This window comes from Pongo abelii, chromosome 10 (assembly GCF_028885655.2).
Source record: "Pongo abelii isolate AG06213 chromosome 10, NHGRI_mPonAbe1-v2.0_pri, whole genome shotgun sequence".
Classification (NCBI taxonomy): domain Eukaryota; kingdom Metazoa; phylum Chordata; class Mammalia; order Primates; family Hominidae; genus Pongo; species Pongo abelii.
The window spans coordinates 19876130-19892874 of NC_071995.2; the positions used below are offsets into that span (position 1 = coordinate 19876130).

A 16745-nucleotide genomic window follows, 5' to 3' on the forward strand; every position below is an offset into this window, starting at 1 on the left:
TGCTCAGAGTGGTTTAGAAATGTGATCATTTAGTCTTCCTCTTATATAGATTTTACACCTCTTGAAAGTAGGAACTGTTACACATAAGTCAATGAGTATTTGTTGATAGTGTAGTGTTCACTTAATGTACGTATTTTTTTTTTCTATTTAAGAAAGCCTTGTGACTTAGGAATTAGAAATCAGTTTCTTGGTGAAATGCCTAGACAGTGGTACTAAGGAGAGCTTTCCTTAAAGAGAAAGTTTGGGGCTGCAAATAAAAGGCAGGACTTAGCTTGAATATATTCTACAGGAATGAAGAATTCAGGGTGTTGTAACGTTAGGGACACTTACGTAGGTGAGTGGAACTGAAGTGTGAGGAGGCAATACTAAAGGCAGTATGTGGGATAGTATACCCAGGAGTGACCTATGAAAAGACAACTTTGAATGAAGGTGTTGCTGCTGTTTGAAAAAGATACTTTGTAGTTTCTTTTTTTTTTGCAAATGAATGAATTTAATTGCAGAATGAATTTTTATCAGTAAAGGGGTATGGTGGAGAGAGAAGTAAAAGAAACGAATGCCTCAAATTGGGATTGCAACTGTATAATTAAACAGGTTTGAAATATTGTATTTTATTTTTAGAGACAGGGTCTCACTGTATTGCCCAAGGCTGGAGTGCAGTGGCATGATCAGAGCTCACCTCAGCTTTGAATTCCTGGCTTCAAGTGATCCTTCTGCCTCAGCCTCCCGAGTAGCTGGGACCAAGGCGTGTGCCACCACGCCTAGCTAATTTATTATTTTTTTTAGAGATGGGGTCTCACTATGTTGCCCAGGTTGATCTTGAACTCCTGGGCCCAAGCCATTCTCTTGCCTTGGCTTCCCAAAGTGTTGAGATTATAGGCATGAGCAGCTGCAGCCAGCTTTTGAAGTATTTTATTTTATTTATTTATTTATTTTTTGAGACGGAGTCTCGTTCTGTTGCCCAGGCTGGAGTGCAGTGGCGCGATCTCAGCTCACTGCAACCTCCGCCTCCCAGGTTCAAGCAATTCTCCTGCCTTAGCCTCCTGAGTAGCTGGGATTTCAGGCACTCACCACCACACCTGACTAATTTTTGTATTTTTAGTAGAGACAGGGTTTCACTATGTTGGCCAGGCTGGTCTCGAATTCCTGACCTCAAGTGATCCACCCGCCTTGGCCTCCCAAAGTGCTGGGATTACAGGTATAAGCCACCATGTCCGTGAAGTTATTTTAAATGTATTAATATTCAGGCTCTGCAAAGGTACTGGAGATCAGGCATGCTCAGGCACGTACTGCTGGCTGACACAGGCAGAGCCCCTGACCACACTACGTGTGGGCGATGGGCCTAGTGGGTCACATTCCTTCTGAACCCTCTCTTCTTCTCATTTGATTCTCAGGACAACCCCACAGAGTAGGAAACAGGACAGGCCTGGTTCGGTTCAAGTCAGTAAACTTTTTATGCTTACCCAGATGAATGAGAAGAGGAGGTAACATGTATAATATCTACTTTCAAAAACTTAATTACTTAAACTCTTGAAGAAGGTGGAAGACTTCAAAAAAGAAATGAAATTCTTTTGAGAATTTGGAAAAGTAGATGCATTTCTCAGAAATAGTTCACTGAAAAAATTGTGTATTAGAAAAGAAGGATGAAAATAAAAGGAAATCAGCTAGTTATTTTGTTGTTGTTAACAGAAGAATCTCAGGCTCTTTCATATCTAGTCATCTGGATTTTTACAATATCAAGTCAGCCCCTCCCCTCCATTATTCTTATGAAAGTCTGGCTGCTATTCCTTTCTCAGCAGGTTTTCTAAAAGAAGCTCTAGAAAGGAAACAAACATTATTATTGGTAGTAGAAGTAAAGTCCTTTGGGGTTGTGAGTCTTTACTGTATATAACAGTTCCTTTCTGGCCTGCTATTTAAGCCTCATTACAGAAGATGACCCTGAAATTGAAATATTTCACAATTATTGGTTTCAGTTCCTCAAAAACATTAATGGAGACAATTAATAGATTATCAGAGTTGAATAGAGGTAAATCATTATAATCTTTCTGTATCAGTTATTGCTCTATAACAAACCATTCAAAAACTCAGTGGCTTGCCTGTAATCCCAGCATTTTGGGAGGCCAGGGTGGGCAGATCACAAGGTCAGGAGATCGAGACCATCCTGGCTAGCACGGTGAAACCCCATCTCTACTAAAAATGCAAAAAGCATTAGCTGGGTGTGGTGGTGGGTGCCTGTGGTCCCAGCTACTCGGGAGGCTGAGGCAGGAGAATGGTGTGAACCCAGGAGGCGGAGCTTGCAGTGAGCCGAGAGAGCGCCACTGCACTCCAGCCTGGGCGACAGAGCGAGACTCCGTCTCAAAAAAAAAAAAAGAAAAAAGAAAAAAAACTCAGTGGCTTAAAACAATAACTATATATTATTGTGCATACTTTTCATGGGTTGGCTGGGCAGTTTCTCCAGTTTGTTTCTTTCTCTAGTTTCTGTGGGGCCTGCTCTTATCTGAGATCAGCTAGTCAGGTAAGAGGCTTTGCCAATCTTGGCTGGTCTAGCATGGCCTTATCCAGGATGATGGGAATGACTCTTCCTCTAATAGGTTCCGGCTTCATCTGCTAGGCCCAGGCTTGCTGTGGTTGATGAAGACAGGCACCCACCTGAGTGAGCAGAAGCACCTAAGGGTCTCTTGAGGCCTAGATTCAGAACGGGGACAGTGTCACTTCTACTGCTTTCTCTTGGCCAAAGACAGTCACAAGGTCGGTTCAGATTCAAAAAGTGGAGAAATGGACTCCATCTTTGGATAGGAGGAGTTGCAGACTAACATTGTACAAGGTTGTAGATACAAGGAGAGGTGGAAGATGGAGGCATTTTTGTAATCCATGTAAAGTACATGCTGAAAAAATTACTGAACCCAGCTAAAGTTTAGGTTCTTCAGTCTCAAATATGGGATTACACTTGATCCTGGACACACTGCTGATCATATATGTACTCCTTAGATTATATAGAAATCTATGTGGACATGTATGGGATGACCCTCTTTATTAAAACTGTTAATTCCTAACTCCTGTAGAATAGAGTTATTGTGTTTTTTTCTTTTGATGCCTTGTTTAGTTGGTTTGGTACTTTCACTGGGGCTGTGTCAGTTTAAGGTCCAAAATAGATCTGACTGATTCTGTTTTGGGGAATGGAGGAAGGTATCTTAGGTCTCAGTGTGCTTCTGAGAAGTCTTTCAAGTAGATGACCTCCCCTGTTCTGCCCACACCCAAAACCCACTGACCAAGCACTTGCTGTCATGTTACCCTGTTTTGTTTTCCCTGTAGCACTTATCACTGGTTCAAATTCTTGTTCACTTAACGTGGTTTTTTTTCTGCCTTGTGATATGAGCCTCACAAGAGTGGGGACCTCCTCTGACCCTCTTTCTTGCGAAATTCTCACAGTTAAGAATAGTGCCTTTCTGTTCTTAGGGAATGCTCAATAAATATCTGTTGAACATTTGTAATAAATATTTTGTAATAAACAAGTCAGCAGTTTGTTAAAATACAGTGTGTTTAAATGCTGTGTCACTGGTACATTGCAGACACTTGTTGGGTATTTATGGAATCTTGAGGGAGGCCCATGGTCAGTAGGAGCTCAAGGAAAATGAAAGCTTGAAGCCACAAAGGGTTTTTCTAGATTAATCCAGTGAAAGACAGATGAGCAGGAGAGTTAGGGTATGATAGATTTGTTGAAATGTTGAACTGTTAGACTTCAGGCTGGGAAGGAGGGACGTAGAGCAAAAAGTGATCTGATAGATTGGGATAGAGATTCTTCCAAGACCAGAGAACTCCCACAGGGAAGTATTTAAACGTGTATACTGCAAGTTGGAGGTTTGGTGTTGCAGTGTGATCATTGAAGTCATGATTTTAGATGTGCCAGGTTATGGGTATGACAGGGTTCTGGGATTAAGAGAATGGATGGCTCAGGTAGTTGAAGGACCTTGGGGGAATGGGGAATAAATATCTGTTCTTTGAGAGAATGCAGTAGGACAGCTGATGGGGGAAAGTCCTTAACAGCCAAGGTACTAAGGTAATGCTTTGAAAAGAGGTTGAGGGTATAGAGGAGTTTGCTAATTATGGAGCACCATTTCCATAGGTAGTTAAATTTGTAAGATAGAGGTGGACTGTAGACTAGGTCAGGGATGGAAAAAACAAAGCCTTGTAGGGTTAATGCCAGGTCAGTAGATGGATTGAGAGAGGAATTGGAGATAAAGTTAATTTGGGCACTGAGAGGTTTGCTGAATTTAGTTTCAGTAGACTCCTAGAGAAAGGTGACCCTGGGACTTACAGACAGAGGCCGTGACTCATTTGGCCAAGAGTGGTTGTCAGCCCAGGAATTTCTGGGTTCTGCCTGTGCTCCTTAAAGGGTATTTGGGTAGGTAGATTGTGAACTCTTAGTAGCTTACATGCTAAGCAGATACATAGTCATTAGCAGCTTCCATATTTTCACTATGGTTTTTCAGAATATTTTAAATTTTTTTTTATTAGAAATGGCATTTTCCAAATGTAAACTCTTTAAAGATAGAAAACATTAATGATATATGCAAATACTAAAGGACAGTGATTTAATTTAAGTAATACTGTTGTCAAGTCTAAAATTCAAAGATCTAAGCCAGGAACCTGGACTTAAAAAAAAATTTAAGGATCAAGATTTTCAGATTAGCATTTTCTATTTTTTGGTCATACTTTTTTTTTTTTTTGAGACGAGGTCTTGCACTGTCACCCAGGCGGGAGTGTAGTGGCAGGATCTCATCTCACTGCAAGCTCCGCCTCCAGAGTTCATGACATTTTCCTGCCTCAGCCTCCCTAGTAGCTGGGACTACAGGCGCCCGCCACCACGCCCGGCTAATTTCTTGTACTTTTAGTAGAGACAGGGTTTCAGCCAGGATGGTCTCGATCTCCTGACCTCGTGATCCGCCCTCCTTGGCCTCCCAAAGTGCTGGGATTACAGGCGTGAGCCACCGCGCCTGGCCACATTTTTTTTTACATTGGTATTAACAGTAGATATTTTAATGTAAATATTTAATCTTTTTTGCTGTTAGTCATTTTGAAAGTTCAAACTGTGTGATGAACCAGACCAAAATTTCATAATCTTTAAACCACAAAGTTGCCTAATAGGCAACAAAGTAAGCAGGACAGCAGTGGAAGATTTTACAAATTCCCAGAAACACCTGGAAATAATTTAGGAAAAGCTTTTGACTCTAGGCTCATAGATAGAGACTGTACATGAAGAATAATTAATAGCAATTACTTTCTTGTCTTTAGTCCTTTGGTCAGATTTGTTTCTTTGAAAAGAGCAAGGCAGGTTAAAATAATCTATATAATATAAATTGCCCATGCAATGCAGGTCAGTTTGTTTTATGCAGGTAGCAGTAGTAGAACTTGGGGTCAAATGATATTTTTTATATACTACTTATATATGATGGTAATAATTAAAATCTTTGAGTATATGTTTTATTTCATTATGACAATTTAATTAAATGCCAAATGAATGTAACATTTGTCAGACATAAGGGAAAATAAGATGAATAAGCACTGCACATGATACTTAGCTTAAAATAAGAACTTTTTTTTATGTCAAAGGGCTTCTCTAGGATCTGTAAATAGGAGTGTAATTGAAGTTGTAAAGTACGTGTATTTGATTTTGGGAATTTCTTTGTTTATTATAATCTTTTGTCCATAATATGTGTGGCAAATTTACCCTCCTACATTGTAGCTTACCTTCACATTCCAAGAGATCTTTTGATGAACAGAGTTCTTAATTTTACTATATTTGTCAGTCTTCTGTAAATTATCACAGGTTTTTTTTTTTTTTTTTTTTTAAATTCTTTTCCAGTCCTTTAATCTTTTTCCATTCCAATCTTTACATTTCTTTATATTGCTGGCTAGTATTGCCAGTACAGTGATAGAAGCAACTACAGCTCTGATATGAAAATGAAGGTTTCTAATTTTTACCACTAAGAATGATATCTGATGAAGATTTTTGGAAGGTGTCATTTCCAGGTGAAGGAAATTCTCTATTTCTAGTTTGGTAAGAACTTTTATTATGAGTTGAAGTATTCAATTTTATCAACTGTTCTGCTTTCATTGAGATTTTTTTTTCTTTTAGTTTGCTTATTCAGTGAATTACATGAATTGCATTAATACTCTTGTTAATGCTAAACCATTAATGGTAAACCTTACATTGTTGGGATAAACCCAACTTGGTCATGAAGTACTCTTTTTTCCAAGTTAATAAAGTTTGTATTTTTTAGAGCACTTTTAGGTTCATGGCAAAATTTAGTAGAAAATGCATAAAGTTCTCTGTTACGCATACACACACACAAACCTTTACCCGCTCCCCCACTGTGGACATCTTGCACCACAGTGATACAGTTGTTACAGTTGTACCTACACTGTCACATTATTATCACCCAAAGTTCATGGTTTACCTTAGGATTCACCCTTGGTGTTGTGTGTTCATTGAGTTTTGACAAATGTAAATGACATGTATCCACCATCATAGTATCATACAGAATAGTTTCACCCCCCTAAAATCATCTGTCCATTGTTCTATTGGGTTTGTTGATACTTCATTTAAGACTTTGATATTTATGATAACAAAGTGAAATTGCCCCGTAATTTTCTTCTCTTGTACTGTCATTGTCTGGCTTTGATAGCAAGGTTGGTCCAGCCTCAGAAAATGAGTTGGAAGGTGTTCCACTTTTTTGTACTCTGGAAGAGTTTGTATGAGATTAGAATCAGTCACCAAGAAAGGGATATTATAGTTTTCAAATGTTGCAGTGACTTCTTGTTTTCTCTGTGTACTCTGTCCTTTTATTTTGAATTTATATTATCAGATGCATTTAAGTATAGAATTGTTATGTTCTGTTAAGTGTAGAATATGCCATCAGAATGAAGCCAACATTTTTATCATGAGGGGACCTCTACCTCCGGTAATACTTGTGGCCTTATCTGTTGTGTCTGATTTTGATATATAAACTTTCTTTTATTTAGCATTACCTACTCTAATTTTTTTTTACCCTTTTAAAAAATCTGTTTATCTGTATATTTGGGTGTGTCTTTTTAAAATAGCATATAATGAATCTTTTTCCAGTTTTATAAACTTTTTTTTTAACTTATAGTCAACTTATGATTGTTGGTATATTTAGGTTTATTTATACCTTATTTTTTTCTTTCTTCTCTTCCTTGTTTTCTTGTTGGTTATTTAAAAGATACTTAGTTTTAAAATTGTGTACAACCAAAATACTCAGCAATGGATAATCAATTTTCCCCTCAATCTTTGACTTACAAGAAACTGGAATAGATTTCAGTATGTACCACAAATTGAGTGAGAAATTATTCGGGAAAATGCCCAATAAAAGGCCTTCATAATTGTGGAAGAAGTAATTGGAATAAAGGTGACTCATCTCTTATTAGTGAGAATGGTTAAATAGGCTAATTAAATGCCTTTCACTTTTTCTGTGTACTTGTTTGTATTCATTGATGGAAGCAGAATGTTTGGTGTGTCTTTTAGATTTAAAAACTGGAATCTACTAGTAACATATTTATATTGGCTTTTTTGTGATTTAAAATATAATGTTATTTTTTATAAAGGCATCAGACCACACTGAGTGCCTTCTAATTACAGTCTGTGAGTCTTTTGAGTACAGAGAAATGACAGGCTTTGCCCTGAAGAATTTCATATGCCCCCAGCAATGTCTAATGATGTTAAGTTAAAGCCAGATAAGATTGAGAAACCTTTCTGTATGTGTCAGTATTAGGTCAAAACTCGGTTTACACCGGTGGGACTCAGGCATCAGAAAGAAAATGAGGAAAGGGGTGAGAAGCTATAAGGGAGTCAGAAACGTAGGAAGGAATACTACAGGAGTTGTGCATGTGGAGTAGAGTGCTACTCACAATTTCCTTCAGTTGCCTGTCTTGAAGCAGATTATTCGAAAGACGTACATAGGAATTTTTAGTCTTCATCAGGAAGCTCATTATCACTGGGAAGACCTCACAAGCTCTATGTAAAATAAATATGTTTTTATAATATCAACTGCTTTACCTGGCAAGAAGTAAATTCATACAATCCTAAACCTGTTTTGACCATGAGGTTACATAAAAACACTCCTATTATATGCTTCTGAATCATGAACTCAAGTCCATTTATTTAGTAAGAAGGAGCCTGCTGGGAATGGAAGAAAGCTAGATTTTTCTATTAAGTCCCCAAACCTTGTTTTTTCTTGACGTCCCTTTTTTGTATGTGTGCATTTTGCTTAGTCTTTAGTCAGCCATTTCTAGTGCAGTTTGAGGACCTGTGAATTTTTGTATAAGCTTAGGAATCATTGGTATTAGGGCTCCAAATGTGACCTATTTTGAATCAAATGGAATCTGTTTTCCTCTGCAATTGAAGGTAACAGTTTTAAAGTGTGAACCATAGTCTTGGACATAAAATATTATTAGTCCTTATCTTGAATTTGTTACTACTTTGCACTAAGATTACAAGGGTCTTCACTTAGGTTACAAGGTTCTTACTATAGATATAATTTTTTTCTCATAATCCTCATAATAAATCAAACACATGGGGAAGAAGAGTGACCATTTCAGGATTCTGTGGAACTTGAATATGAAAATACCTTATTGTCCTGAATATACGCATACCCCTAGAAATAACTTATATCACTGACTCTGAAAAATAACTCATCTGTGGTTGAAGATCTTTTTCTTCGGAGACATTCCTGAAAAGAATACATTAAGTAGCCCCTTTCTCTGTAATAGATTAAACAGGCAAACCCAGAAGTTCAGAGAAGGTAATTTTTATAATTGCTGTGTGTTATTTTTGTTTGCTTTTTGAGAGAATTATTTGTGTTAAAAAGTAGTTTCTGTTTTATAATCTTGCTTTTTGAGCTTTCCTATATCAGTTATTACACAAAGTTCTTATTGCAGGGACCGCCCTGGAGTATGTTCTTGAATTGTTGGGGGTGGTCAAAAGGTTAGGAGCACTTCCTTGATTTGTTTTTTTTCCTTTTTTTTTTTTTTTTTTTTATCCTTAGGGAGTGATCAAGCCAGTCATTTTTTCTTCTGTGAGACACAAGAGGAAATAATTAAAGAGGTTTTCATGGAGCAGTGTGAAAAGTTGGCTTTTTACTTTAGAAAACTGATTTTATGGAGTATTTCTCAGGTGAAACCCATGTATTATTGGTAAAATTATATACATATGGGACACTGATTTTTTTTCATGTTTTATTTTTAGTAAGAAAGGAGGCAAAAGTTCAGTATGCCACTTAGACTAAATGTTTCTAGGATCTAAAATAACATTGATGTTAGCCCCTTTACTGTGATCACCTTACTCTGCTGCTGCTTCTACTTGTCATGTCTGAGACTGTTTCTTAAAATAGAGCTCCCCAGCAGTAATTTTTCATTATATGGCCTCATTGTGCATGTATTTGGTATGAACTCTGATAAGAGATTATGATGTTGACATCATAAGAATTTCCCTCTTTTACAGAACATGAAAAAATGCATGCATTTAGGTTAAGCATTGACTGTATATTGGGAATGTAGTTTAAAGAAACTGTACAAGTCCAGCACGGTGGCTCACGCCTGTAATCCCAGCACTTTGGGAGGCCGAGGCAGGTGGGTCACTTGAGATCAGGAGTTAGAGACCAGCCTGGCCAACATGGTGAAAACACATCTCTACTAACAAAAAGTACAAAAAAAAAAAATTAGCTGGGCATGGTGGCACTCCTGTAATCCCAGCTACTTGGGAGGCTGAGGCAGGAGAATCACTTGAACCTGGGAGCCAGAGTGCAGTGACCTGAGATTGAGCCACTGTACTGTAGCCTGGTGACAGAGTGAGAATCTGTCTCAAAAAAACCCATATATATGGTTTTTATATCTATAGGTACATACACACACACATACACACACACACACACACACACAGCTGGCTCTTACCCTCGTATATGTTATAGTGTAAACACAAAACCCTCATGCTGAGTTTAAAATTACAAAGAAAAAGTTTTAAAAATTCAAATAAATGTACTTTTTGGTTGAGTGGGAAAAGATGAAATTAAACGAATACTTTATGTCAGATAATCTGCCAGGCACTGGGGATACGAAGAGGAAATAAGCAGTCTACAAATTCTTCGTGAACTTCATAATTTATTTTGTTGATAGTCATTATTTAGTAATGCAACAAAATTTCTCTAATATCTGCCATTTTCTAGGTATGGTGCTACATGGTAGAGATAACATACTGCAGGTTTTTTTTTTTTTTTAGATTTTAAGAAAAGTTACTTAAATCAGAAACTATTTTTACTGGTTTTAAATTTTTGTCCACTTGTTTTGTGTATTATCTTCTGTTTATGGAACACTTAACTATGTTCCAAGCACTCTGCTGGGTCTTTTATATGTATACGTCATTTATTGCATACACCATACCAATCTACCCATCAGTTATTGAGCATTTATGTACCTGTCACTGTGCAACCATTTAATCTTGCAAATGACCCTAAACCTTACAGGGCTGGCAGAGCTGGGATTCAAGTTTGAATCAGGTGGGTCGGCATTCTACCCAAAAAGATTTTTTAGCAATTGTGCTTTATGATAAAACTGCCATGTACAATATAAACAATAGGTCATCAGATTATTAAAAATTCACCAGATTGAAAAAGAGGCAGTGGAAGATTTAAGTGATGCCTAACTCTGGAATAATTAGTCATCATTTTGTGTAACATATATGGTATCTATTATGACAGCTTTTTAAAAAACCTCTACTCATGTCAACTAATACAGCTATTGCCATAAACTTGGATCTAGTTTATAATCAAGTTTTAAAAATTTAAGTTTGGCCGGGCGCGGTGGCTCACGCCTGTAATCCCAGCACTTTGGGAGGCCGAGGTGGGTGGATCACGAGGTCAGGAGATCGAGACCATCCTAGCTAACACAGTGAAACCCCCATCTCTACTGAAAATACAAAAAATTAGCCCGGCGTGGTGGCGGGTGCCTGTGGTCCCAGCTACTCAGGAGGCTGAGGTAGGAGAATGGCGTGAACCCAGGAGGCGGAGGTTGCAGTGAGCCGAGATCGCACCACTGCATTCCAGCCTGGGTGACAGAGTGAGACTCCGTCTCAAAAAAAAAAAATTTAAGTTTGTAAACTTAGATTTAAACTTAGAGTATGTCCTACAATCAAGCGTCCTGTGTAAAGGTGGCTGTGTTATGCTGGTGGCATTGAAAATTGGTAGCTTGAAGAATGTCTACTTTCAGTACATTCCGTGGATGTCCTCTTCTTGATTTTTTTTTTTTTTTTTCAGGTTCTGAGCTTCCACTGACTATGGTTTTCCATTTAAAAGAACAAAAAAGCACTAGTACCTAAAATTTGCTGTAAAAGACATTTCACCTGCTTTAGTATTACCTCACTGCCATCTGGCTGTATCCCTGTCTTTCCTGATTTCTGTGGCTATAGTAGAAATCTTGTGTAGTTTTTGAAGGGTAGAGAACAGACCTGTTTGTAGTTATGATCCAGTGGCATAAGCTGACCTCAGGATATACCAGCTTGCTTTATTAGTGACTTAATTTTCTTACTGTAGTAAATTGGGTGTGATTTTAACTTGTTCATTCTTTGTATATGTATACTTTAAGTATACATATTTTGTATATGTATATTTTAACTTGTAAGTGATCAGACATCTCTATCATCATCTCTGAATTAAAATTAAAATTGTTTAACTCCTGAATAATTCAACTGATGTTATGCAACTTGGAACATAAGACCAGACAAATTACTGAATCTAACATTTCAAATATTTTCTAACGTTCTTTTAACTTTTGCTGGGCACAAATGGAAATTCTCAGCCTCTGTCATAAAAAAAGAGTTTGTTATTGTTTGGTAAGACAGATTAAAACACAGCTGGGAATGAAGTAGTTAGCCCAGTCTCAAAGACATTAGCCTCCCTCTGTTTATTTCCTCCTGTTTGTATTCCTAGAAGCAAACAGCTGTGCATTCCATTTTATTCTTTATTCCTTTACTTAAAATCTGGATCCCAAAAGAAGTAAATTGGGCATTTAGGCTTAGAAAAGTTGCCTTATCTGTAATTTTTATTGCCCTTTTCAGTTGAAACAATGATGTATTCATAGTCTTAAATATTTTTAAAAATAGTTACCCACAATCTCACTATCAAACATTTTCATATAGTTTACCCATAATATAGATACCATTCAGTAGTCTGCTTTTCTCAGTAGATGATTCCTATAACATTTTCTTACGCATCTACAGACTTATAATTTTAACCTCTGCTGTTCTGTTATTCTGTTTATTCTGTTATTAAATGTTTCATTTAAAATTGTGCACAGTTCACTTAGTTCCAAAACAATATTACTTTCAGGGATGAATAACATACATTTTAAACTTTAAAATGTCTTTTCTAGACTGATTAAATGTTTAAATTTTCATAAAGCCATTTATGGTATACAAATTACCATAGGTGTGCAGGTTTCAGTTCAAAGAATGTCAGGTATAGGTAAATAAAAACTTTAATTTGAAAAATTGAAATAAATACTCAAAGTATTTGAAACCCTTAGAGATAGGCAAGGCCTTTAGGAATGCATCAGTGAATTCATTTTTTATGTATATACAGGAATGCATGGTCATACATAATTACGTATAATTGGCAATAGTAAGCTGTTTATTATAGTAAGTTGATGTGGGTCCTTCAGATGACAATTTGTGGATGATGGAATTAAGACAATCTTGTGGTAGAGCATAGTTGGCTTCTGTGATTTATTTGTTGATGGGCCCCCATATAGCTCTCATTTTAGTTAACATATTGTTATTTATCTGTCATCCATGGACTTATTTTTACACTGTTAAATCTGTTTTTTAGTATGTATTGAGTAAATAACTTTTTGTTTTAGTTTTTTTCTTTTATTTCTCTTAAAATTATTTATTATGACATGTAGTCATAGAAGTCTAGTGTTCTTATTTTTAAGATAAAGTTCATGTTATTGAACACTGATAGTCATCTCATCCCATTCCTATCATTTTCTTCATCATCATCATCATCTGTCTTATAGTATGAAATTATACCTTGGGTCATAAATTACTCCTTTCATTCTTTTTAAACCAAAAACTTTTTAACTTTAAGTTGTTATATTGCAACCAAATGGGACATAACAACAATATACTCCTTGAAAAAGTATGTTTTTTTCTGAATATAAAGGAATATGTGCTTCTATTGGGAAATGTAGAATATCACACCAAAAAATATTAATACCTGTACTCTGCCACTGTATATGTAACTATTGACATGTATTCTTTCAGTTTCCTTCGTATACATTTATATAATAAGAGAATTGGGATTATAGTTCACACATTCATAACTTGATTCACTTAATATGTCTTGAGTATTTACTATTAAATATTGATGTACATCTTTTTAGTAATTATTAGAAAAACTATATATATATATCGATGATAATTCCCCTGCCTTTTCAGCCTTCTTTTGTCAGCTACTGATGAAACTTTTTTATATAATAATAAACAGTGCTGTGTCAATGTATGAGTTTCAGATTTTTGACATTTTAATATTAAATTTTAATTTGTAGGGGTGTAGAGGCTTATAATGTCAATATTGTCCTAAGAATTTTTGTTACTCAAGGATTTTATGGATAAACATGGAAATAGAATCAATAATAACAGTATTAGTAAGAGTAAAAGCATACCTTTATAAAACAAAAGAGTAAGGTTTTGTTTTCATTTAAATCAAAGGATTTATTATAGAAACACTAGTCTTTTAATCTTTTAGTGAAATGTCCAACACTGTTTTATTTTGTAAATCTGAGTTTTTAGAAGTTCATGTCCCTTCTTAGTAGAGCTATATTAATATTTTAAGTTAGAAATATTCAGATCATTCTCTGAATAAAGGCATTAGAACAATTCTCTGAAGAAAGGGAGTAGTAAAACTTCATGTATTTTTTTTTTCCCACTCTTTACTTCCATTATTTTAAAGGAAGAGAAAATGAAATGTGCCAATTGCCCTCACTTGTGCTCCCAAGTGCTTGTTCTCCGTTCCCCACACAGCTTATTTGAGTTAATCATTGGTTCTTCGCTGGAAAAACACTTCAGTGAATGTCATAAAACTTCCATCTGAATTGGACAAAATACGTTCTCCAAAAATATTAATATCTATAAGAAAACCCTTTGAGTGTTAAGAACTAACAGACTTACCGGTTAGCTGCTTATTAAAACGCACAATCAGCACCCCTCTCCCACCCCATCTCCGTGTCTCCACCCCTCATATTTGTGGGCATCCCCACAGAATTCCATTATAATTGACAGCTTCTCAGGTGATCCCAGTGTGCAGCCAACCAAGGGTGCGAACCACCGTTTTAAACGGATGTAATGATAAAATTTTGCTCAAAGTAAAAACCAAACGTCTATAGATTTAAAATAGGACTTTCACTTTCTAAAGTGTGTTGGCTGTTCTTGCTCTCCAGGATTAGCAGATATTGAGATATAGACTGAGAAGATACCAGTAAAACCATTTCTAGGAGCAAAAACTTTTTGGCATTGAAAGAAGAGGATTTACTATAACATACGTGTTCTGGGAGATTAACCAAGATTGAGTATGTGGATGCCAACTTCAAAACAGAACTGCGAATATTCTTTCCTTCAGGGGAAAGAAGTATAATCTTGATTGTATTCACATTAGATGTTTCTTTTTAAAGCGGGTATCTGCAGTAACTGTAATTTGATATGAAATATCTAAATTCTATTGGTGACAAATCAGAGATACTGCTAATACAAGTGTGGCTTGTTGCATGCATCCACAATGGAAGGAAATGCTAAATTTTAGTTAGAGAATAGTGAAGATAAAGGAAAATTTATTTTCTACCCAACTTAGTGGGTTTTCTGAATTCATCTCTAGACCCCTTTGATTCCTCTGGATTCCATGGAATACTAGGTTTATATATGTTAGGGGCTGTCTTCATCTAAAAATTATTTATTTCAGTGGATAGTAGAGATAACAGTGAAATAATGTGCCTTCCCCCAGTGAAATATACATGTAAACATAGAAGGCAGGCAAAGATTTTCATAAGTATTAAATTATTAAGAATTTTTAGGGTTCAGTCAGAAGCTGTTGTGCACATCGACAAATATTTATTGGGTGCTTTTTATGCTAGGTACTGATCTGGCTAATTTTACATACATTATCTAATGTTAGATATTCTCTATTTTATGGGTAGCATTTACCTTATACCCTTTAAAAAAGACATGTGATATGGTTGACAAATTAAAGCACAATGAAAATAAGATATAAATGAAATTAGAAGTAAGTTAGCTTTAAAAAAAAAAAAAAAAAGATGGGGGGACAGAGAGCCTGTTGTCCGCTACAGAGACAGGCCATCTTTCTTTTTAATGAACTTCAGCAACTTTATTGAACAAAGATAACCTAATGAACATTAAATTGATATCGAACAAGTCATTCAATCTCCCTGCCTCTCAGTTTGCTCATAGGCTCTGGCAGCTAAGTGCTGTGTCTACCTAAGAGCGTTGTTGTCAGGACTAATGAGACAATGAAAGTAAAGTGGTATAATTATAAAGGGCAGTGATGGTGGTGGTAGAAAGTAACTCACAATATTTAAAGTGTGTGAGGTGTGGCTAACACAACTAAATCTAAGACAGAATTTTACAGTAGGGTGGGACTCTAGACTAATCTAGTGTCTTCATTTTATGCAGAGAAAAAAACCTAATATTTATTTAGTGCCTTTTAAGTGTCAAGAAACATTGTTGGCTCTTTTTATATATTGTCTCCTTTAATACTTAAAATAATTTGACAAAGGTAGGTATTGTAAATTGTCCCTTCCCCCTTTTAAGCAGATGAGAAACTTAAGACACAAAAAAAAGTAGCCAGTGCAACATCAAGGCTAGTTAACCGGGATCCAGAATTTGAATTCACTTTTTTTTTTTTTTGAGACGGAGTCTCACTCTATCGCCCAGGCTGGAGTGCAGTGGCACAATCTCAGCTCACTGCAAACTCCACCTCCCGGGTTCATGCCATTCTCCTGCCTCAGCCTCCCTAGTAGCTGGGACTACAGGTGCCAGCCACCACACCCGGCTAATTTTTTTGTATTTTTAGTAGAGATGGGATTTCACTGTGTTAGCCAGGATGGTCTGAATCTCCTGACCTCATGATCCGCCTGCCTTGGCCTCCCAAAGTGCTGGGATTACAGGTGTGAGCCACCGCGCCCGGCCTGAATTCACTTTCATTTGATCTTTTCTGCCATACCGTGGAGGCCCTGAGAGTCTATTTTGTCTGAGATGAAGGTTATGTACCTTCAAATGTTATCCCTGCTGTCCATCACTGATGAGTTTCAGTGTCCTGGAAAACTGTGTTTAACTTCTTGTTTGTGATTTTATTACTGGTTTTTCAGTGTGGGCTTCCTATCTATCTAGCTCTTTCCTGTTCTCTTGGGAAAAATAAAATAACTCATTTGGGACCATTACAAATTTCTAATTTCCAGATTTCACCTGAGTCCTCAGTAAACACTCAGTGGCTCTTTAAATGGCCCCTAACCTCCTAACCACCTCTGTAGAGGTTATACAACCACACCCTTCTCTCTCAATAGAGAAAAGTTGGCTGACAAGAATGTTCTTTCTCCAAATTTTTCCTTCTACCAACCAAACTCAGAATTTTCTTCCATTTTTATTTCCATTCTTTCTGTTTGAAGGGGTAACC

At 36.5% G+C, this 16745-nt stretch overlaps 1 protein-coding gene across 25 annotated transcripts in view; it reads left to right on the forward strand.

Moving 5' to 3' along the window:
- The window catches only part of PLEKHA5 (pleckstrin homology domain containing A5), a 242398-nt gene that overhangs the window by 17552 nt on the left and 208101 nt on the right, over positions 1-16745 (forward strand). Inside the window, exon 4 of one of the 25 annotated variants that reach the window (XM_024256702.3) lies at positions 11322-15389. The exons of the other annotated variants lie outside the window; for them this stretch is intronic. Coding sequence (XP_024112470.1) covers positions 11322-11328 — 7 coding nt within the window. The 3' untranslated portion in view covers positions 11329-15389. Of the gene's footprint in view, positions 1-11321; positions 15390-16745 lie in introns of those variants that run through there. 25 annotated transcript variants of the gene reach the window in all.